Genomic DNA, 24,102 nt, shown 5'->3' with positions numbered 1-24,102 from the left:
TATGGAGAGCGGTACCCAGCTTACCTGTTACCTGTAACGCTGTATTATTCTATATAGGGAGATGTTATATGGAGAGCGGTACCCAGCTCACCTGTTACCTGTAACGCTGTATTATTCTATATAGGGAGATGTTATATGGAGAGTAGTACCCAGCTCACCTGTTACCTGTAACGCTGTATTATTCTATATAGGGTGATGTTATATGGAGAGCGGTACCCAGTTTACCTGTTACCTGTAACACTGTATTATTCTATATAGGGAGATATATGAAGAGCGGTACCCAGCTCACCTGTTACCTGTAACGCTGTATTATTCTATATAGGGAGATGTTATATGGAGAGTAGTACCCAGCTCACCTGTTACCTGTAACGCTGTATTATTCTATATAGGGAGATGTTATATGGAGAGCGGTACCCAGCTCACCTGTTACCTGTGACGCTGTATTATTCTATATAGGGAGATGTTATATGGAGAGCGGTACCCAGCTCACCTGTTACCTGTGACGCTGTATTATTCTATATAGGGAGATGTTATATGGAGAGCGGTACCCAGCTCACCTGTTACCTGTAACACTGTATTATTCTATATAGGGAGATGTTATATAGAGAGCGGTACCCAGCTCACCTGTTACCTGTAACGCTGTATTATTCTATATAGGTGTGGGTGTATATGTGTTCCACGATGCCGTATACATGAGAGTAGTCCTGACTTCTGTTCCCTATTGCAGATACTGATGAAGCTGAAGAGCATTGCGCTGGACGCAGAGAGCGAGCTGGAGCGCCAGGATGAAGCGCTGGACGAGATAAATTCCTCCGCCGACAGAGCCGTTCTCCAGATCAGCAAACAGACCCGCAGAATGAGGAAGCTGCTATAGATGCGCCAGGTGGGGAGGGGGTGATGGTGCATCCCCCCCCCCCCCACCTAACGTAGGATAATTATGTTTACATACAATGACAATTCTCATCACTGTTTACAGCTGACATTCATGGTGACGCCGGTGCCATGTTGTATATACAGCGAGTATTGTAGATAAAGGGAAGGTTATCTCTGAATATATTCTGGCCATAAGTGCTTATAATGCAGAATTCATGTTCTGTTATATGTATGGCCATTCGGAATATGTGATTTATTGTGTAACTATTTAGATGTCCCTGTTATGTGCATATAGAAGATGTAATATTTGTCATGCCGAATTAATGGAGATTATATCTACATTTCTGTACAACTATATTCCTTATTATGCAAGATGAAATATATCCCTCTCTCTGATATTTACGTGTTTGGGCGGTAATACAGTCTTGGCTACTAGAAGCTGCGTCGCGAAACGCTTTGGCGCACAACTGCCTTGCATCACATGAGCTGTTGTCATTTACTAGCACGAGATTCCCATCATTGTATCACTTTGAACTTGAAGATTTGTTTAGCTTTGTCTTAACCAATGGGATGACAGCCAGATAACAATGGTGCTTTCTATGTGCATACAACCGCATCATCCCCCAAATACTTTCCTATGGCAGTCAGACTTTATTTCGGGCATCTAGGTCCTCACGTAAAGGTTTTATTTTATGGTAACCAGTTTTTGCAACCTTATTTAGGGGAAGAATTCAATGATCTGCGATTAAAGCATTGAAGCCCCCTTTTTACACAATAATTCTATAAATGGCAAGTAATTCATGTTTATTGCGCAATTCCATTAAAAAAAAGATGAAATCCACATTTGCACAATAATTATTATTTTACAGGCAATAAGTATAGGAGAAAATGCAAAAATCTGCCCGTAACTATTGGCCAAATAAAATTGCCCAAATTCCAGCGCAGACCCCCAAACACTGGAACGGGGTCAAATTCGGTATTTGCACAGCCGGTCTGCACATGCATATTTTTGGCCATAAGCATGCACGGACCCGCTTCTTTGGCCACTGGGCCAAACACGGTTCAGCCCCTCCTCTCCAGCCTGCAGACCATAGACCTCTGGGCAGTAGGGTTACTGGGAGACGCTATCCCTGTCCGAGAATCTAGTGTGTATGCGCAGGTCTCATAGACCACAGATCATCTTCCCACTGAGCATACTGGCAAAATGGCCATTGTGCCATTTTGTTGTTGTTTTTTGCAGCCCTGGAGGAAAAGTAAAGAAATAAAGGGTGTGGTTTTAAAAGTGGACAGAGATAAAGTACCAGCCAATCAACCCCTAACTGTCACGTTACAGGCTGTTTAAAAAGTGTCCTTTATGAGCCAAATAGCTGGTACCTTAGCTCTGTACATTATCTCTCTCCACGACTTAGTAAATAGACTCATACGTACTTAGTTCAATTTTTATAAACATAATACCATGGAGTCCACGCACAAAACTGCATGGAGATTGATTATTCATAGAGAAAGAGAGAGAATAAATAGGAGAAGCGAACAATGAGCGTAAAAGGAAAAAGCACTTTACTAATTGTAATAAGGCTCAAATACACGTAGAGTTTAGGAATGCAATAGTCAGTAAATACAGCAGTCACCCGGACGGCCACAATGATCAAACAGGCGGCTGAGCACAGCGCCATGCTGGCAGATAACCGGAAGCGAACAGATCAAGAGACGACTTCAGCATCAGCACTGGAAACAATATCAACACGTTTCGTCATGAAAGACTTTATCAGAAGTTATATGTATATATATGTAACTAGTCTTAATAAATATATATAACTATCCACCTTCCCAACCACAGCAGAGCAGGAGCTGCTGAAGCAGTCGGAGCAGGTCTCCAACTATCCACCGACCCTACCCAACCACAGCAGGGCAGGAGCTGCTGCAGCAGCCAGAGCAAGTCTCCAACTATCCACGACCCTACCCAACCACAGCAGGGCAGGAGCTGCTGCAGCAGCCAGAGCAAGTCTCCATCTATCCACCTTCCCTTCCCAACCACAGCAGGAGCTGCTGCAGCAGCCAGAGCAAGTCTCCAACTATCCACCTACCCTTCCTAACCACAGCATGGCAGAAGCTGCTGCAGCAGCCAGAGCGAGTCTCCAACTATCCACCTTCCATTCCCAACCACAACATGGCAGAGATGCTGCAGAAGCCAGAGCAAGTCTCCAACTATCCACCTTCCCTTCCTAACCACAGCAGGGCAGGAGCTGCTGCAGCAGCCAGAGCAAGTCTCCAACTATCCACCTACCCTTCCTAACCACAGCAGGGTAGAAGCTGCTGCAGCAGCCAGAGCGAGTCTCCAACTATCCACCTTCCATTCCCAACCACAGCATGGCATAGATGCTGCAGCAGCCAGAACAAGTCTCCAACTATCCACCTTCCATTCCCAACCACAGCAGGGCAGGAGCTGCTGCAGCAGCCAGAGCAAGTCTCCAACTATCCACCTACCCTTCCTAACCACAGCAGGGCAGGAGCTGCTGCAGCAGCCAGAGCAGGTCTCCAACTATCCACCTTCCCAACCACACTAGGGCAGGAGCTACTGCAGCAGCCAGAGCAAGTATCCAACTATCCACCTTCCCTTTCTAACCAGGGCAGGAGCTGCTGCAGCAGCCAGAGCAAGTCTCCAACTATCCACCTACCCTTCCCAACCACAGCATGGCAGAGATGCTGCAGCAGCCAGGGAAAGTCTCCAACTCTCCACCTTCCATTCCCAACCACAGCAGGGCAGGTGCTGCTGCAGCAGCCAGGGAAAGTCTCCAACTATCCACCTTCCCGACCACAGCAGGGCAGGAGCTGCTGCAGCAGCCAGAGTAAGTCTCCAACTATCCACCTACCCTTCCCATCCACAGCAGAGCAGGAGCTGCTGCAGCAGCCAGAGCAAGTCTCCAACTATCCACCTTCACTTCCCGACCACAGCAGGGCAGGAGCTGCTGCAGCAGCCAGAGTAAGTCTCCAACTATCCACCTACCCTTCCTAACCACAGCAGGGCAGGAGCTGCTGCAGCAGCCAGAGCAGGTCTCCAACTATCCAACTACCCTTCCCAACCACAGTAGGGCAGGAGCTGCTGCAGCAGCCAGAGCAAGTATCCAACTATCCACCTTCCCTTTCTAACCAGGGCAGGAGCTGCTGCAGCAGCCAGAGCGAGTCTCCAACTATCCACCTTCCATTCCCAACCACAGCATGGCAGAGATGCTGCAGCAGCCAGAACAAGTCTCCAACTATCCACCTTCCATTCCCAACCACAGCAGGGCAGGAGCTGCTGCAGCAGCCAGAGCAAGTCTCCAACTATCCACCTACCCTTCCTAACCACAGCAGGGCAGGAGCTGCTGCAGCAGCCAGAGCAGGTCTCCAACTATCCACCTTCCCAACCACACTAGGGCAGGAGCTGCTGCAGCAGCCAGAGCAAGTATCCAACTATCCACCTTCCCTTTCTAACCAGGGCAGGAGCTGCTGTAGCAGCCAGAGCAAGTCTCCAACTATCCACCTTCCATTCCCAACCACAGCATGGCAGAGATGCTGCAGCAGCCAGGGAAAGTCTCCAACTCTCCACCTTCCATTCCCAACCACAGCAGGGCAGGTGCTGCTGCAGCAGCCAGGGAAAGTCTCCAACTATCCACCTTCCCGACCACAGCACACAGGAGCTGCTGCAGCAGCCAGAGTAAGTCTCCAACTATCCACCTACCCTTCCCATCCACAGCAGAGCAGGAGCTGCTGCAGCAGCCAGAGCAAGTCTCCAACTATCCACCTTCACTTCCCGACCACAGCAGGGCAGGAGCTGCTGCAGCAGCCAGAGTAAGTCTCCAACTATCCACCTACCCTTCCTAACCACAGCAGGGCAGGAGCTGCTGCAGCAGCCAGAGCAGGTCTCCAACTATCCACCTACCCTTCCCAACCACAGTAGGGCAGGAGCTGCTGCAGCAGCCAGAGCAAGTATCCAACTATCCACCTTCCCTTTCTAACCAGGGCAGGAGCTGCTGCAGCAGCCAGAGCAAGTCTCCAACTATCCACCTTCCATTCCCAACCACAGCAGGGCAGGTGCTGCTGCAGCAGCCAGGGAAAGTCTCCAACTATCCACCTTCCCTTCCCGACCACAGCAGGGCAGGAGCTGCTGCAGCAGCCAGAGTAAGTCTCCAACTATCCACCTACCCTTCCCATCCACAGCAGAGCAGGAGCTGCTGCAGCAGCCAGAGTAAGTCTCCAACTATCCACCTACCCTTCCCAACCACAGCAGGGCAGGAGCTGCTGTAGCAGCCAGAGCAAGTCTCCAACTATCCACCTTCCCTTCCCAACCACAGCAGGGCAGAAGCTGCTGCAGCAGCCAGACCAGGTCTCCAACTATCTACAGTATTCGATTCACAGCTGGCCAGTGGCTTATTAGCTTACTAACCAGTTTGTCAAAAGTTTTGTAGAGTGAAAATTATTTTTGTTTAATAGACCCTTATAGCACTTTAAGGATCCACTAAAGGGAATATGTTTATTGTGTTGTTATCAGGAAGTCATAAGCTTTCCAGCGACATATCACAATGCATGAAAACAAATAGCATGGATCCTTATCACAGCATCCTTAAGGGCTCGTCCGCTGAAACCCATCTTCCAACTTAAGCTGGGTACATATATGTACAATTTCATTTTTCTTGCGACTGTTCGATCGACCGAATACACGTTCGGCCGTCCAAAACATACGACCGATCTGCGCGTACACATATGTACAATTTTACTTGCGACGTCCGATGTACTCCCGTCCAAACAATCGCAAGAAAAAGATGGGCGTGCTGCTTTTGGGAGGAATGATCGCAGGAACGGGCTGCATATCGATCGAACGTGCGTACACATGTCACTTTTCTTTCGATATGGAGCCGTCCTGTCGGAAGAATATTAAGCAGCAAAGAACCTTCGACCGACCGACCGTGGACGGCCAAGAGCGTTTTTGGCCGTTTATCGATCGCAACGAAGGGATCGGGACTGCGTACACATATATACAATCGAACGGCCGTTCGTCCGCAGAACGGAAGAACGGCCCGACGATTGTACATATGTGTACCCAGCTTTACAGTGAACGTTCATATTGTTGAAACTGCCGTTCGTGTAATAAAAAGTCCTATTAATAATGGCGTAATTACATGCACTTGTTAATGTTATAACCTATATACCGGTATATGTATTTGACCAAAGTAATGCTCATTTGATCTTATTTCACTACGATCTGATTCCGTCTCACGTCTCCGCTCCCGCGTCATTTATTTCCCCTGTAAGTTTACACGTGTTCCCGTGGCGCTGAGCGGTCCTTGCAGCGGTGATGTCACAGATGGAGACCGATAAGGCGGTTGCGGTAAGTGGTGTTGCAGTGTTTATGCCAAGGAATCTCTTTACTGTAACCTCATTCAGCGCTTTCTAGCCTAGCCAAGTGTTCCGGTGCCAGGAAGAAAGCCGACCGCTGTTTACTTCAATAATTCAATAAACCACTTAAAATTCTATTAGTCTGGGCAAATGATTTGATGGAGGAACGTAAAGAGTTTCAAGGTGCGCTCAGTATTACAAACACATGCTGTAAACCTGAGCCGCTTCTACATAATTGGACTTGTTGTCTTATCGTAGCTTTCTGCCCTGCGATCCGTTTCACCGTAAAAACAAAATCTGACGCAACCGGGTGACTCAACAGCCATGGCGGAACGCAACACTCACTGTAGATGGCAGTACACAGGGCGATCTGACATGTTCAGTATAGTCAGACTGACAATACCGGGCAGATTTATTAATCCTGGTGAAGTGATGAAGGTGAAAAGGTGATAACGCAGCAGCTAGCCAGCTCCTAACTGTCATTTAAAAAAATCACACCTGTAACTTGAGAGTTAGAGGCTGATTGGCTACTGCGTTATCACCTTCCCCTGCTGCGTACGCACCGGACTGCACTGTATATAAGTGTAACAATGCACAGACTTTCTGGGCCTACTCTCCCCGTCTGTGGATCATTAGGTTGACAGTAATTAAGTCAATAATCGACCTTTTTCCATGTCAACCATATCAACAATGTTGACGTAATGATAACCCATTTCATGTGTCAATATACTGACTGTCGGCCTAGACACTGTTGGCCAATCGACCAGATCCCTTCTCCCCAATCCATCTGCCCCCCCCCCCCCCCCCCCCCGTGCGTGAGCCGTCACTAGCAAGCCACAGATATCACACACACAGTATTACACGTGTCCTGGCTGCAGGACGCTGTTACAGGTTACTGAGGAAATGAAAACTTCTCCCATACATCTCTATGTGTCACATAAACCCCAGCACTGCGCTCTCTGCCAGCGTCCACATTCCCCAATAATCCCACCTACCTCTTTGGCACAGGAAGGATTCCTCGTATGTTGGAACGCATGTGGTGGCTCGCCATAATTTATAGTTTCCGCAGCATGAGAACAGGTGGGAACGATTATTCTCCGAGACCAGATGGTAAGAGGTGGGATAGAATTCCACAAGTCGTGACAAAGTGTCTCCCGCACCCCCTGGTCTAATAATACTTTTATTCTGATGCTTATTTCCAGAATGATGCTGCACCCTAGGGGCCCATATAATGCCGGACCTATTAGACCTTTTATTTAGGAGGCTGTCGCTTCGTGGGCTGAACCAACGTGCACAAAAGTACAAGTTACTAAATATCGACACACCTCGTGCCTCATAACTTCAGCCACGAGGCACCTCTAACTGGCTGTATCCAGTGCTCGTACATCAGGTACGCTCAAAGGGCCTGATACTGGTTCGAATAAATGACCAGCCTGCCTTCGCATGGGGACGGCCATCGTTGTCGTGGGCAATCACGAAGGAAACTCTGGGCGTCCCCACGTGAAAGCCTCCTGCCCGCCTCAATCCCACGAACACCATGGTGACTCTGCAAGTCACGTACTGCATCCGCACAGCGGCCCTGAACATGTATATATGCACAGAGCCAAAACATCGGTCCCCTGCGCAAATACGCCAGGGAGCGATCCAACCAGAATCGGGCCATAACTCATTATTCTGATACAACTTTAAAATGCAGTCTTGGGAAATTCAGCACCGCGCCAACATCAACAGCCGGCTGTGGCAATAATAGTTGTTGTGTTTCTGCTGTAGAATAACATCATGTAACCACATTTATGTGGACGGGCAGCTGGAATGTCATCACGTGCCCTCCTGTTTACATGTGCGTATCCCGTCTTTATGTTGGAACGCAGTGATTTCATCTCATGGTTGGGTTGGAGCAGTTATTCCGCGCACCTAACCATTTCCTAACGTGTTTGTGAGACGGCCTTGACTCCTGTCCGGCTCACGGTGTGGACCACCTGGGGAAGTAGGATGCTCCTAGTGTTCTGTAATGTAACAGGGTTTGCAGACACTTAATAAAGTACTGAGCCTCCAACTGCTGATTGCTTCTGCTATTTATGGAGCCTGGAAATATGATGAATCCCCGCTGATAAGTCAGCCAAGTTTTCTTGAAATGATTGTTTGTTCCTTACTTCTTCTCTAAGAAGCTGTAATGCTGCCCTGCGGCCAGGACGCGTTCGAGGCTGTACAGACTGATCCATATGGGGTGTACTTCCGTGAGCTCACTAATGCCCATCACCCTGATAGGCGGTTTCTCTGTAATCTTGATTTAGGCTGCATTGTATGATGGCAACAGGTGCAGGTTATGTGGCCAAACTGGTCCTCGATATCTACCAACAGTCCATGTTTTCCAGGCCACCTGTGGATCTGTAGAATGTGTTGGTTAGAAATGAATGCAGCACATGTTTGAAGATGCAAAGGTTTTAATGACGGCACCTGTGCACCAGCTAGGTGGTCTGGGGAATGTGACAGTAATGACTGCATCTGTGCACCAGCTAGGTGGTCTGGGGAATGTGACAGTAATGACTACACCTGTGCACCAGCTAGGTGGTCTGGGAAATATGACAGTTAGTAATGACTGCATCTGTGCACCAGCTAGGTGGTCTGGGAAATGTGACATTAATGACTACACCTGTGCACCAGCTAGGTGGTCTGGGAAATGTGACATTAATTACTACACCTGTGCACCAGCTAGGTGGTCTGGGAAATGTGACAGTGTAGAGAGGGGATTCGCCTGGGAGGGGGGCGTTAACCTGCTCACTGGTCTCCGAATAAACGAAGCGTAGCGGGCAGGCCTGAATTACCCCAAAGTCTCTTATATCTGGAAGACTACTCCAAGTAGATGTGCCCTGGTTACAGAACATTCCGCGGTGGTTGTTGTGCTGTCTGTGTTTATGGACGTAGTCAGGGACACAACGCATTAAATTCATGTATACATAGAATCCAGCCCCCTATAGGGCCCCTCTGTTCTCCGCTGCAAGCAGGAAATGATAGAGTTACAGGGAGCCGTGTAACTATGGCATTATATAAATACAGTATTTTACCTCACGTATAATATATATTACATACATTACCTCTCTCTTGTCTACAGAAATACTCTGATCTAATCCCTGATATAACCCATGAATGCTCCGATTACTTTCTCTAGGACCCCGGCAATGAATCGCACATTTATTGGTCGCCACTATGTCATTGTTGGGTCTTATCATAAGATTGTGACAGTAATTCCGAGTGTGTCCTGTGTGTTGCATGAATGTATATCTTGTGTAATACCCGCTAATGCTGCTTTCTCTATAGAGCAATAGAAGTAGCTAGTAATGACCCTGAAATTGGTAATTTCATACATTGGATAATGAGGATTATTCTGGTTCACTTGCAAAAGGCACAATCACTCTCTAATGGACAAAACCATGTGTACTGCAGGTGGGGCTGATGTAACATGTGCAGAGAGAGTTAGATTTGGGTGGGGGTTTTACTTCAAACTGATATCTATATTGCAGTGTACAAATAAAGCAGCCAGTATTTACCCTGCACAGAAACAACATAACACCCAAATCTAACTCTCTCTGCACGTTACATCTGCCCCACCTGCATATGGTTTTGTCCATTAGAGAGTGAATTTGCCTTTACGAGTGAACTAGAATAACCCCCAATGTGTGGAATCCAGTACTCATATCTAACACTATAGATCAGGGCTGGGCAACACCGGCCCTCCAGATGTTGATGAACTACACATCCCAGCATGCCTTGCATCAGTTTCAGCATGGCCACATAGCAAAACTAATGAAAAGCATCCTGGGATGTGTAGTTCATTAACATCTGGAGGACCGGTGTTGCTCAGCCCTGCTATAGATGGTCTAGAACAGGAGTCCTCAAAATATTTTGCTCTGGGACCCCATCAGACAATAAAAATAATGACAGGACCCCAGCAAGTTACTGCAGGTGGTCATCACATCACACGTGTAGTCAGCAGACAGCACATACATGATAGCATTGTGGGGGCACAGAGTGATGGGAGGAGTCTGATATACCATAACCCATCACATCACACGTGTAGTCAGCAGACAGCACATACATGGCAGCATTGTGGGGGCACAGAGTGATGGGAGGAGTCTGATATACCGTAACCCATCACATCACACGTGTAGTCAGCAGACAGCACATACATGGCAGCATTGTGGAGGCACAAAGTGATGGGAGGAGTCTGATATACCGTAACCCATCCCATCACACGTGTAGTCAGCAGACAGCACATACATGGCAGCATTGTGGGGGCACAGAGTGATGGGAGGAGTCTGATATACCATAACCCATCACATAACACGTGTAGTCAGCAGACAGCACATACATGGCAGCATTGTGGAGGCACAAAGTGATGGGAGGAGTCTGATATACCATAACCCATCACATCACACGTGTAGTCAGCAGGCAGCACATACATGGCAGCATTGTGGGGGCACAGAGTGATGGGAGGAGTCTAATATACCATAACCCATCACATCACACGTGTAGTCAGCAGACAGCACATACATGGCAGCATTGTGGAGGCACAGAGTGATGGGAGGAGTCTAATATACCGTAACCCATCACATCACACGTGTAGTCAGCAGGCAGCACATACATGGCAGCATTGTGGAGGCACAGAGTGATGGGAGGAGTCTGATATACCGTAACCCATCACATCACACGTGTAGTCAGCAGGCAGCACATACATAGCAGCATTGTGGGGGCACAGAGTGATGGGAGGAGTCTGATATACCGTAACCCATCACATCACACGTGTAGTCAGCAGGCAGCACATACATGGCAGCATTGTGGAGGCACAAAGTGATGGGAGGAGTCTGATATACCGTAACCCATCACATCACACGTGTAGTCAGCAGGCAGCACATACATGGCAGCATTGTGGGGGCACAGAGTGATGGGAGGAGTCTAATATACCATAACCCATCACATCACACGTGTAGTCAGCAGACAGCACATACATGGCAGCATTGTGGAGGCACAGAGTGATGGGAGGAGTCTGATATACCGTAACCCATCACATCACACGTTTACTCAGCAGACAGCACATACATGGCAGCATTGTGGAGGCACAGAGTGATGGGAGGAGTCTGATATACCGTAACCCATCACATCACACGTGTAGTCAGCAGACAGCACATACATGGCAGCATTGTGGGGGCACAGAGTGATGGGAGGAGTCTGATATACCATAACCCATCACATCACACGTGTACTCAGCAGACAGCACATACATGGCAGCATTGTGGAGGCACAGAGTGATGGGAGGAGTCTGATATACCGTAACCCATCACATCACACGTGTAGTCAGCAGACAGCACATACATGGCAGCATTGTGGAGGCACAAAGTGATGGGAGGAGTCTGATATACCATAACCCATCACATCACACGTGTAGTCAGCAGACAGCACATACATGGCAGCATTGTGGAGGCACAAAGTGATGGGAGGAGTCTGATATACCGTAACCCATCACATCACGCGTGTAGTCAGCAGACAGCACATACATGGCAGCATTGTGGGGGCACAGAGTGATGGGAGGAGTCTGATATACCATAACCCATCACATCACACGTGTACTCAGCAGACAGCACATACATGGCAGCATTGTGGAGGCACAGAGTGATGGGAGGAGTCTGATATACCGTAACCCATCACATCACACGTGTAGTCAGCAGACAGCACATACATGGCAGCATTGTGGAGGCACAAAGTGATGGGAGGAGTCTGATATACCATAACCCATCACATCACACGTGTAGTCAGCAGACAGCACATACATGGCAGCATTGTGGAGGCACAGAGTGATGGGAGGAGTCTGATATACCGTAACCCATCACATCACACGTTTACTCAGCAGACAGCACATACATGGCAGCATTGTGGAGGCACAGAGTGATGGGAGGAGTCTGATATACCGTAACCCATCACATCACACGTGTAGTCAGCAGACAGCACATACATGGCAGCATTGTGGGGGCACAGAGTGATGGGAGGAGTCTGATATACCATAACCCATCACATCACACGTGTACTCAGCAGACAGCACATACATGGCAGCATTGTGGAGGCACAGAGTGATGGGAGGAGTCTGATATACCGTAACCCATCACATCACACGTGTAGTCAGCAGACAGCACATACATGGCAGCATTGTGGAGGCACAAAGTGATGGGAGGAGTCTGATATACCATAACCCATCACATCACACGTGTAGTCAGCAGACAGCACATACATGGCAGCATTGTGGAGGCACAAAGTGATGGGAGGAGTCTGATATACCGTAACCCATCACATCACGCGTGTAGTCAGCAGACAGCACATACATGGCAGCATTGTGGGGGCACAGAGTGATGGGAGGAGTCTGATATACCATAACCCATCACATCACACGTGTACTCAGCAGACAGCACATACATGGCAGCATTGTGGAGGCACAGAGTGATGGGAGGAGTCTGATATACCGTAACCCATCACATCACACGTGTAGTCAGCAGACAGCACATACATGGCAGCATTGTGGAGGCACAAAGTGATGGGAGGAGTCTGATATACCGTAACCCATCACATCACACGTGTAGTCAGCAGGCAGCACATACATGGCAGCATTGTGGAGGCACAAAGTGATGGGAGGAGTCTGATATACCGTAACCCATCACATCACACGTGTAGTCAGCAGACAGCACATACATGGCAGCATTGTGGGGGCACAGAGTGATGGGAGGAGTCTGATATACCATAACCCATCACATCACACGTGTAGTCAGCAGGCAGCACATACATGGCAGCATTGTGGAGGTACAGAGTGATGGGAGGAGTCTGATATACCATAACCCATCACATCACACGTGTAGTCAGCAGGCAGCACATACATGGCAGCATTGTGGAGGTACAGAGTTATGGGAGGAGTCTGATATACCATAACCCATCACATCACACGTGTAGTCAGCAGACAGCACATACATGGCAGCATTGTGGGGGCACAGAGTGATGGGAGGAGTCTGATATACCGTAACCCATCACATCACACGTGTAGTCAGCAGACAGCACATACATGGCAGCATTGTGGGGGCACAGAGTGATGGGAGGAGTCTGATATACCGTAACCCATCACATCACACGTGTAGTCAGCAGACAGCACATACATGGCAGCATTGTGGAGGCACAGAGTGATGGGAGGACTCTGATATACCATAACCCATCACATCACACGTGTAGTCAGCAGGCAGCACATACATGGCAGCATTGTGGAGGTACAGAGTGATGGGAGGAGTCTGATATACCATAACCCATCACATCACACGTGTAGTCAGCAGGCAGCACATACATAGCAGCATTGTGGGGGCACAGAGTGATGGGAGGAGTCTAATATACCATAACCCATCACATCACACGTGTACTCAGCAGACAGCACATACATGGCAGCATTGTGGAGGCACAGAGTGATGGGAGGAGTCTGATATACCATAACCCATCACATCACACGTGTAGTCAGCAGACAGCACATACATGGCAGCATTGTGGAGGCACAAAGTGATGGGAGGAGTCTGATATACCGTAACCCATCACATCACACGTGTAGTCAGCAGACAGCACATACATGGCAGCATTGTGGAGGCACAGAGTGATGGGAGGAGTCTGATATACCATAACCCATCACATCACACGTGTAGTCAGCAGACAGCACATACATGGCAGCATTGTGGAGGCACAAAGTGATGGGAGGAGTCTGATATACCGTAACCCATCACATCACACGTGTAGTCAGCAGACAGCACATACATGGCAGCATTGTGGGGGCACAGAGTGATGGGAGGAGTCTGATATACCATAACCCATCACATCACACGTGTAGTCAGCAGACAGCACATACATGGCAGCATTGTGGAGGCACAAAGTGATGGGAGGAGTCTGATATACCGTAACCCATCACACCACACGTGTAGTCAGCAGACAGCACATACATGGCAGCATTGTGGAGGCACAGAGTGATGGGAGGAGTCTGATATACCGTAACCCATCACATAACACGTGTAGTCAGCAGACAGCACATACATGGCAGCATTGTGGAGGCACAGAGTGATGGGAGGAGTCTAATATACCATATCACATAACACGTGTAGTCAGCAGACAGCACATACATGGCAGCATTGCGGAGGCACAGAGTGATGAGAGGAGTCTAATATACCATAATCCATCACATGTGTAGTCAGCAGACAGCACATACATGGCAGCATTGTGGGGGCACAGAGTGATGGGAGGAGTCTAATATACCATAACTCATCACATCACACGTGTAGTCAGCAGACAGCACATACATGGCAGCATTGTGGAGGCACAGAGTGATGGTAGGAGTCTGATATACCATAACCCATCACATGACACGTGTAGTCAGCAGACAGCACATACTGTACATGGCAGCATTGTGGAGGCACAGAGTGATGGGAGGAGTATAATATACCATAACCCATCACATCACACGTGTAGTCAGCAGACAGCACATACATGGCAGCATTGTGGAGGCACAGAGTGATGGGAGGAGTCTGATATACCATAACCCATCACATCACATGTGTAGTCAGCAGACAGCACATACATGGCAGCATTGTGGGGGCACAGAGTGATGGGAGGAGTCTAATATACCATAACCCATCCCATCACACGTGTACTCAGCAGACAGCACATACATGGCAGCATTGTGGAGGCACAGAGTGATGGGAGGAGTCTGATATACCATAACCCATCACATCACACGTGTAGTCAGCAGACAGCACATACATGGCAGCATTGTGGAGGCACAGAGTGATGGGAGGAGTCTGATATACCATAACCCATCACATCACACGTGTAGTCAGCAGACAGCACATACATGGCAGCATTGTGGAGGCACAAAGTGATGGGAGGAGTCTGATATACCGTAACCCATCACATCACACATGTAGTCAGCAGACAGCACATACATGGCAGCATTGTGGGGGCACAGAGTGATGGGAGGAGTCTGATATACCATAACCCATCACATAACACGTGTAGTCAGCAGACAGCACATACATGGCAGCATTGTGGAGGCACAGAGTGATGGGAGGAGTATAATATACCATAACACATCACATCACACGTGTAGTCAGCAGGCAGCACATACATGGCAGCATTGTGGGGGCACAGAGTGATGGGAGGAGTCTGATATACCATAACCCATCACATCACACGTGTAGTCAGCAGACAGCACATACATGGCAGCATTGTGGAGGCACAGACTGATGGGAGGAGTATAATATACCATAACACATCACATCACACGTGTAGTCAGCAGGCAGCACATACATGGCAGCATTGTGGGGGCACAGAGTGATGGGAGGAGTCTGATATACCATAACCCATCACATCACATGTGTAGTCAGCAGACAGCACATACATGGCAGCATTGTGGAGGCACAGAGTGATGGGAGGAGTCTAATATACCATAACCCATCACATCACATGTGTAGTCAGCAGACAGCACATACATGGCAGCATTGTGGAGGCACAGAGTGATGGGAGGAGTCTGATATACCATAACCCATCACATCACACGTGTAGTCAGCAGACAGCACATACATGGCGGCATTGTGGAGGCACAGAGTGATGGGAGGAGTCTGATATACCGTAACCCATCACATCACATGTGTAGTCAGCAGACAGCACATACATGGCAGCATTGTGGAGGCACAGAGTGATGGGAGGAGTCTGATATACCATAACCCATCACATCATATGTGTAGTCAGTAGACAGCACATACACCGCAGCATTGTGGAGGCACAGAGTGATGGGAGGAGTCTAATATACCATAACCCATCACATCACACGTGTAGTCAGCAGACAGCACATACATGGCAGCATTGTGGAGGCACAGAGTGATGGGAGGAGTCTGATATACCATAACCCATCACATCACACGTGTAGTCAGCAGACAGCACATACATGGCAGCATTGTGGAGGCACAGAGTGATGGGAGGAGTCTAATATACCATAACCCATCACATCACACGTGTAGTCAGCAGACAGCACATACATGGCGGCATTGTGGAGGCACAGAGTGATGGGAGGAGTCTGATATACCGTAACCCATCACATCACACGTGTAGTCAGCAGACAGCACATACATGGCGGCATTGTGGAGGCACAGAGTGATGGGAGGAGTCTGATATACCATAACCCATCACATCACATGTGTAGTCAGCAGGCAGCATATACATGGCGGCATTGTGGAGGCACAGAGTGATGGGGGGAGTCTAATATACCGTAACCCATCACATCACACGTGTAGTCAGCAGACAGCACATACATGGCGGCATTGTGGAGGCACAGAGTGATGGGAGGAGTCTGATATACCATAACCCATCACATCACACGTGTAGTCAGCAGACAGCACATACATGGCGGCATTGTGGAGGCACAGAGTGATGGGAGGAGTCTAACATAACAGACAATTCAACAGATATTTCAGTCTACTTCATTTATTGACTGATATTAGAAAAATTCATCAGTCTAATGGTCAGCAACATGGAGTCGCAACCCCATGATGAGAAGGTCGGGACCCACTTTGGGGTCAGGAGCCAATTTGAGAACCGCTGGTCTATAGTATAGGCTGTATCATACATTCATATAATATAAATTATTGGTCAGGAAAAGGTTAAACATCCCATAATAAATTCACAAACATTATATAACCAGTACTGCACTTTCTAACCACACATTCTCCCACCTCACGGTAAGGCTCCTTTCTCTTCTTAAAGGTAGCTGCTCTCTGGTACAGTGGACTAACTGAGGACACATATCCGCACAGAGCAAACTTGGTAGAAGAAGCTGCGACCTTGCACTGCATGTGGTGGGTCCCTAAAGTGAAATTTGCAAGGAGCATGTCAATTGAAAATCAAACAATTTCCAAGACTAAATAAATCCGTAACCTTTACGAGCTTAGAATTTATGATTTATATTCTGCAAGCCGAGTGCTAATTGCACTAAAGCCCTGCAAATAGACCACAGCCTCATTACTATGAGAATATTAACATAACTGGGAGGGACTTAGATGCATTCAGCCAATCAAATCGATCAGCCGGTCCTCATCAACAGTTCACATATTGGACCTTATTCTCGTCCACACGCAATGCTGTGAATTTTGCAGCGTAGCATGTGGACCAAATACCGAACCGCAGTGCCCTGCTATCCCCGCTGATTTGCATAATCGTCCATTCACTCCCGGGAAGACATCTCTATGTTCTGTGAATGTCCTGTGCAGGCAATGCCTTCCCATGGGCTGCTCACCCCGCCGCCGTCGCCCGGCCGCACTGCTAGGTGCAAGCGGTGCAGCATGCAGTTCGCCATGCCCACTCGCACCCTGCATCCGCACATGCGCAGAACTGTGCGGATGCAGGGTGCGAATGCAAGGGGGACTGAATCAATTAGAATAAGGGTCATTAAGTAGAGTTCAAGCACTCATCCACCTCTAAACATAAACCAATTCATCTCTTCTGCGCTCAGTGCGGACGCATTTTGTAAGAACCTGTACAGTACTTCCTGTGCTAGCGCAAGGAGTCAGCGTGCGCCATGTGAAAATTCATGGGATTTGGTTTCTCTGTGCAGTGTCCATTGACGTACACACTTTGTGAAATACGTAAATATATCTCTCTAAAGACCTGGTTACTATCACCGGACTCTACATGAAGGTTTGAATTTACGCATTAGAACTTTTTTGTTTCTTAAAATATTTTTTTATTTTTTTCACATGTTAATGTTTTATTTAACTTATGAGGATTTATTTCAGTTTATGTCAAGTGTCATACGTTACTATCCGAGTGGGCATAGCGCAATTATATCATTGTGTTCTGAGCACAGTGACGGTGTATTGGTTAGAGTTACTGCCTCACATTGCTGAGGTTATGGGTACCCTAACTGGCTAGAGATTGTATATTCTCCCCGTACTTGTGGGTACTCTGGTTTCCTCCCACAATCCAAAAATATACTGATAGGTTAATTGTCTCAAAACAAAATTGCCCCTAGAATGAATGTGTGTGCTCACAGCTTAATCCAATATCTGTATTTCCTCTGAGTCAACCTTAGCATTTTTTTTTCCAAATAATGCGAATCACTTTTGTCCTATCTCACATAATCAACAGATAACTGACGTCTGATTCCCGGCTGATCTCACCGCTTACATCATGTACAGGAATACTGATGTCTGGAACTTCCAAACAGCTCAGTGGTTTGGGCACCAATTCAGATTGGAACAGTGAAATGATAGCAATATATTTTTAATATGAATTTGATTTAGATTACACAAAGGGCACCAAAAATACAATAATTAATTGTTGTTTCAATATTTGTGAAACTAAAATAAAAATTAGTTTTGGGAACTAGACAGAGATTTCTTTAACTGTTCTTGGACATGTTTTAGAATTGGCTACTCAGTCGTCTTACTAAACCATAGAAGTCAAAGTCCTTGCTGATCTCCATAAATAATACCCCACATGCAGTACAACACCCACCCACACCCACACAAAAATAGTACAACACACACCAACACACAGAACATACAAAAAATAAACGCATGATAGGTGCTACATCTCAGGAGTGAATGTTGATTTCATCGACACCCACAAGCTATCTAGTCAGAATCGGTGTGTTTCAAACAACAGCACCACACCTGATTTCATTGCTGTATCAATGCAAACACATTCTAACATTATGGTGTAGGTTTTAACAAATTACAATCATGGGCCTTTGGCGCAGCATAAGATTAAATTTTACAGCAATTTTGGAAATTTATAAACCCCCAAGGTTTTCCCGGGCAATGCGAGGCGGGTCAGTTAGTATTATAATATAAATATATATATATATGGAAAGAAGAAAAGGGGGGTTTCAGGGTGCGCCTTTGCTAATTGAACAGAATCATTCAAATATAATAAAACATTTTAATACAAAACTGCCCAAAGGGCATAGCAGTGTACAATAAAGGTTCTAATCACTACAATTACAGTGAATCACAAATAAAAAGTAACGATTTTTCCAACTGATGTACAGTCACAACGGGTATTTCTATACGCCCATAAGCCCAACGCGTTTCGTCATTTACATGACTTCCTCAGGGGCACAATGCGACAGTTGAATAAGATGATCAAACTGTAAATCATAATACATACACATGAGTACAATGAACATTTCAGAAAAACAATAAAATAAAACTTCTTTTAAAGAAGGAAATTTCAAAAAAGGAGAGAGAGGAGAGCAGGGAGTGGAGAACAAGGACATACATGATGTGTTCAAAGCATATTTGGAACAAAATTAATAATTCACATACCAATTATGAAATGAGAAAAATTTCTCCAAGACGGTACAAGATAAAGCGAACGTGTTTCTCAGGTAACAAAAAATGTAAATGACCAGAGGTCCTAAAAATACAATCAATATAATCCTCAATGTAATGCCAAATACCCACAAAAAATCTGATTGGTGAATGGGTAGTACATACCACTGGCTGCTAAATGTATTATATAGAATAATGGCACCTCAGGTTCTTTAAGGTGAAAGTAGCTTCTTTCAGACACTATAAATATAGTTTTTTGCTTGATACGTCCACAAATCGCATCTAGTGGTGGTGGGAAAAGGGATTTATGATAAAAAAGTGTGTATTATTGTGATGAAAAGTGGGTTTATTATTTTCTCCACTGTTGATATAAATTGTTAAAGTTTTTTTTTTTTTTTAACTTAAAGATCATATTGCAATACATACATAGATAAACCTATGGCCATATATATATATATATATATATATATATATATATATATATATATATAAAATAAGTGAAAATGTATGGTGGTTTGAAAAGTGACAATTTCCCTTAAAATACATTTTAGGGTCCCATAGGATACCATAAATTTAATACAATTAGAGGTGCCCATATGAAAAAACATATATTATAGTTATATTACATTAATCACAGTATCTATCAAACAGTGACTTTGGGGCTAAAGTTCATCTATACAAAAAGGTAGAGATATGGGAATACTTACTAGTGATCCAATGAATAAGTGTACACTGCTCAGCTCCAAACATCCGAATGGCTGAGGAGTGGAAGTGCTGGGTATATGTAGGGAATGACCAAAAACATCACTTCCTGTGAAGTGAAACTTATACTAAATCTTTAAACCATGTAGGGTGCATGTGTACAATTAATGCTGGCATATGTTAAAAATATATAAAGCCCGCTATAAGTAAATATTATACATTATAGAATAATGGCACCTCAGGTTCTTTAAGGTGAAAGTAGCTTCTTTCAGACACTATAAATATAGTTTTTTGCTTGATACGTCCACAAATCGCATCTAGTGGTGGTGGGAAAAGGGATTTATGATAAAAAAGTGTGTATTATTGTGATGAAAAGTGGGTTTATTATTTTCTCCACTGTTGATATAAATTGTTAAAGTTTTTTTTTTTTTTTAACTTAAAGATCATATTGCAATACATACATAGATAAACCTATGGCCACACAACAATATATATATATATATATATATATATATATATATATATATATATATATATATAAGTGAAAATGTATGGTGGTTTGAAAAGTGACAATTTCCCTTAAAATACATTTTAGGGTCCCGTAGGATACCATAAATTTAATACAATTAGAGGTGCCCATATGAAAAAACATATATTATAGTTATATTACATTAATCACAGTATCTATCAAACAGTGACTTCAGGGCTAAAGTTCATCTATACAAAAAGGTAGAGATATGGGAATACTTACTAGTGATCCAATGAATAAGTGTACACTGCTCAGCTCCAAACATCGGGATGGCCGAGGAGTGAAAGTGCTGGGTATATATAGGGAATGACCCTGATTGATAATGAAATCAGCAAATTGGAATCTGCATTATATAAATTCGATCAGAACCAAGATTTCAAGAGGGACATACTGGACCTTCAAAATAAAATGGACAAACTTGAAAAGGAGATAACCCAAAGGAAACAAAAAAAGTTTACTCGGGACAAAAAAGATTACGCTAATGGTCAAGTATATAGCTGGCCAAAGGAAGCCAGGAATCCACAATTCTATCCTAGAAAATTCCCACCACGTAGGGATGAATATGTCTATAGAGAAAACTATAGAAGAGATTCATACAAAAACAATGACCAAAACAGATATCGGTTAAACTCCTACAGACATAATTAACAATATGGACAAACTTATAGATCAAAAGTCCACGACCATAGAGATCAAAAGGACTATAACCAACCAAGAAGAAATTATAGGGGGAGAATCCCCTCCCATCAAGATGACACTTACCGCAATAGATTTGAAGTATTCAGATCCACTTCCATTGACAAATCCCATCAACATCATTTTTAGAGGAAGGAAAAAGCCTAAACGCTCCCCCTCGAGTCACCAGAGAGGAACTTCATACTCGGCTGGATTCCCCCCATAGGCAGAAAAGGAGATTTGATGGAGATACCGAGGATCCAGAGGGAGGAAAAAATTCTCCAAAAAAGAAAAAAGCACCATCCACCCAACCGATTCCGGAATCATCAACATTTCCGAGAAGGAATTATCTGCAACCGAGATCTCGGTACTAGATAGAGGACTCAAATTTGCTCCTGACAATCACATTGATCCCTTCAATCTCTTTATTGATCTTAATAAATATGTTAGGAACTTAACAGTACAAAGGCAATTCTTAAAAAACTCTACAAGTACTTCCAAGCCGAAGGAAGAAAAACCCTTAGTGTCTTTACCATCTCGTTTTTATCCGGTGGAGTCAAGAGGCAGACATGTACAAATTTTCTTTGAGGCCGTCCGTGAAGATTTTCGAAAAATCAAACCCAATAATCGAACATCAAAAAATCTTAACACTGGGGAGATTAAGGCACTCAAATCTCTGAAAAAAGACGAAAGTACCATTATACGTACAGCCGACAAAGGAGGAGCTGTGGTTATTCAAGAGAAAACAGAGTATCTAGCTGAGGCCAGCAGAATTTTGGAGAACCAAGACACCTATGTGAAACTACTGACTAATCCCACTGAAAATTTTTAATTAGATCTTGAATCCCTGTTACATACAGGTCTCCAAAAGGGGGTTATTTGCAAAGATGAATTTGACTTCATGAATGTCAAATTTCCAACTCTGCCTGTGTTCTATCACATCCCAAAGGTGCACAAAGATAAGACCCATCCACCTGGACGTCCCATTATTGCTGGAATCAATTCTCTAACTGCAAATTTGTCTCACTTTCTGGACCTAAAACTCCAGCCTTATGTCACACAAACAAAGTCCTATTTGAAGGACAGTACCTCAGTTCTTAATCTGCTTAAAGGGAAAATCTGGTCGACCGAATTTTGTTGGCTCACTATAGATGTCCAAAGTCTGTACACTTCGATCCCCCACACTAAAGGATTGGCTTCGATAGAAAAAATCTTAAAAAATGACCCCACGAAAAAGGAGTCAGAAATAGCCTTCTTAATTAAAAGTATGCAATTTATCCTTAAACACAATTTCTTCGAGTTTGACGGGCAATATTACTTACAACAACAAGGAACTGCCATGGGCACCAAATTTGCCCCGGCATACGCTAATCTCCATATGCGAGTGTGGGAGGAGAGTCATATTTATGGTACCTCCTTTGAAAATAATATCATCTTGTATAGAAGGTACATCGATGACTTGCTTTTTATATGGCAAGGAGACCAAACAAGCATCAATGACTTTATGGCATATATACAAGTCAACGATTTTAACCTCAAATTCACGCACAAATCCCATCCCATCAAGATAGAATATCTTAATCTTGAGTTAGAAGGTGTACCGGAAAAGGAAATTATTACAAGAACCCACTTTAAGTCAGTGGACGCGAACAGTTACATCCCTGCCGACAGCTGTCACCACCCTACGTGGAAAAAAAGTGTCCCATATGCGCAATTTCTTAGAATGAGACGCAACTGCAGTAACACTACAGATTTCATACATCAATCTAAAATATTCTCTGAACGCTTCCTCAAAAGAGGTTACGATAAGCCATTCATTGAATCATCCATGCAGAAAGCACTGGCACAAGAAAGGGACCATCTATTATTACAATCTAAAAACGAAAAGATGGAGTTCAAGTGTAGACCATTCATCACCCAATATAACCATGAAAACCAACAAATTAAAAAGACACTTGACCGACATTGGAACATTCTTTTAAGAGATGCGGTGTTGGGACCACATCTACCCAATAGACCAAATTTGGTATTCCTTAGAGCTTCCAACCTTAAAACTATATTAGCACCCAGTAGGTTAAAACCATCCGACCAAAAAGCTCCCAGTACCTCCCACTTTTTGGAGAAGAAAAATGGCATATTACCATGCAACAGGTGCATTTGTTGCAAATTTATAGATAAGACCAAATTCAGTTGCACCCTAAATAATGGAAGAACCTATACCATCAAGGATCCTATGACATGCAATTCGGAGTATATTATTTATATGATCACCTGCAGTTGCAATCTTAAATATATTGGAAAAACAATTAGACAGGCCAAGATACGCATACAGGAGCATATGAGAAATATTAAAAATAAGATCCAAATTCGTAGTGTACCGAGACATTATCTGGACAAACATAATTCCACTGTCACAAAAGAGAATTTCAAGTTCACCATTCTTGATAAGGTTAACGACAACCCAAGAGGAGGCGATAGAGGCCTGAAATTAATCCAACGAGAAAGTTTCTGGATCTACACTCTTGACACATTATCACCTAAAGGCTTAAATGAGGGAGTAGA

At 45.2% G+C, this 24,102-nt stretch overlaps 2 protein-coding genes across 3 annotated transcripts in view; one reads left to right on the top strand and one right to left on the bottom strand.

Moving 5' to 3' along the window:
- The window catches only part of SNAP47 (synaptosome associated protein 47), a 59,997-nt gene extending 58,283 nt beyond the window's left edge, over nt 1-1,714 (top strand). For both annotated transcript variants that reach the window (XM_083186677.1, XM_083186678.1), the window contains one exon: nt 728-1,714. In XM_083186677.1, coding sequence (XP_083042803.1) covers nt 728-874 — 147 coding nt within the window. In that variant the 3' untranslated portion in view covers nt 875-1,714. The remainder of the gene's footprint in view (nt 1-727) is intronic.
- JMJD4 (jumonji domain containing 4) overlaps nt 1-24,102 on the bottom strand; it is a 322,213-nt gene that overhangs the window by 83,727 nt on the left and 214,384 nt on the right. The window lies entirely within an intron of this gene.

This window comes from Crinia signifera, chromosome 5 (assembly GCF_055691185.1).
Source record: "Crinia signifera chromosome 5, ASM5569118v1, whole genome shotgun sequence".
NCBI classification, from domain to species: domain Eukaryota; kingdom Metazoa; phylum Chordata; class Amphibia; order Anura; family Myobatrachidae; genus Crinia; species Crinia signifera.
The sequence above is the reverse complement of the archived record's forward strand: the minus strand, read 5'-3'. Positions and strand labels throughout refer to the sequence as shown.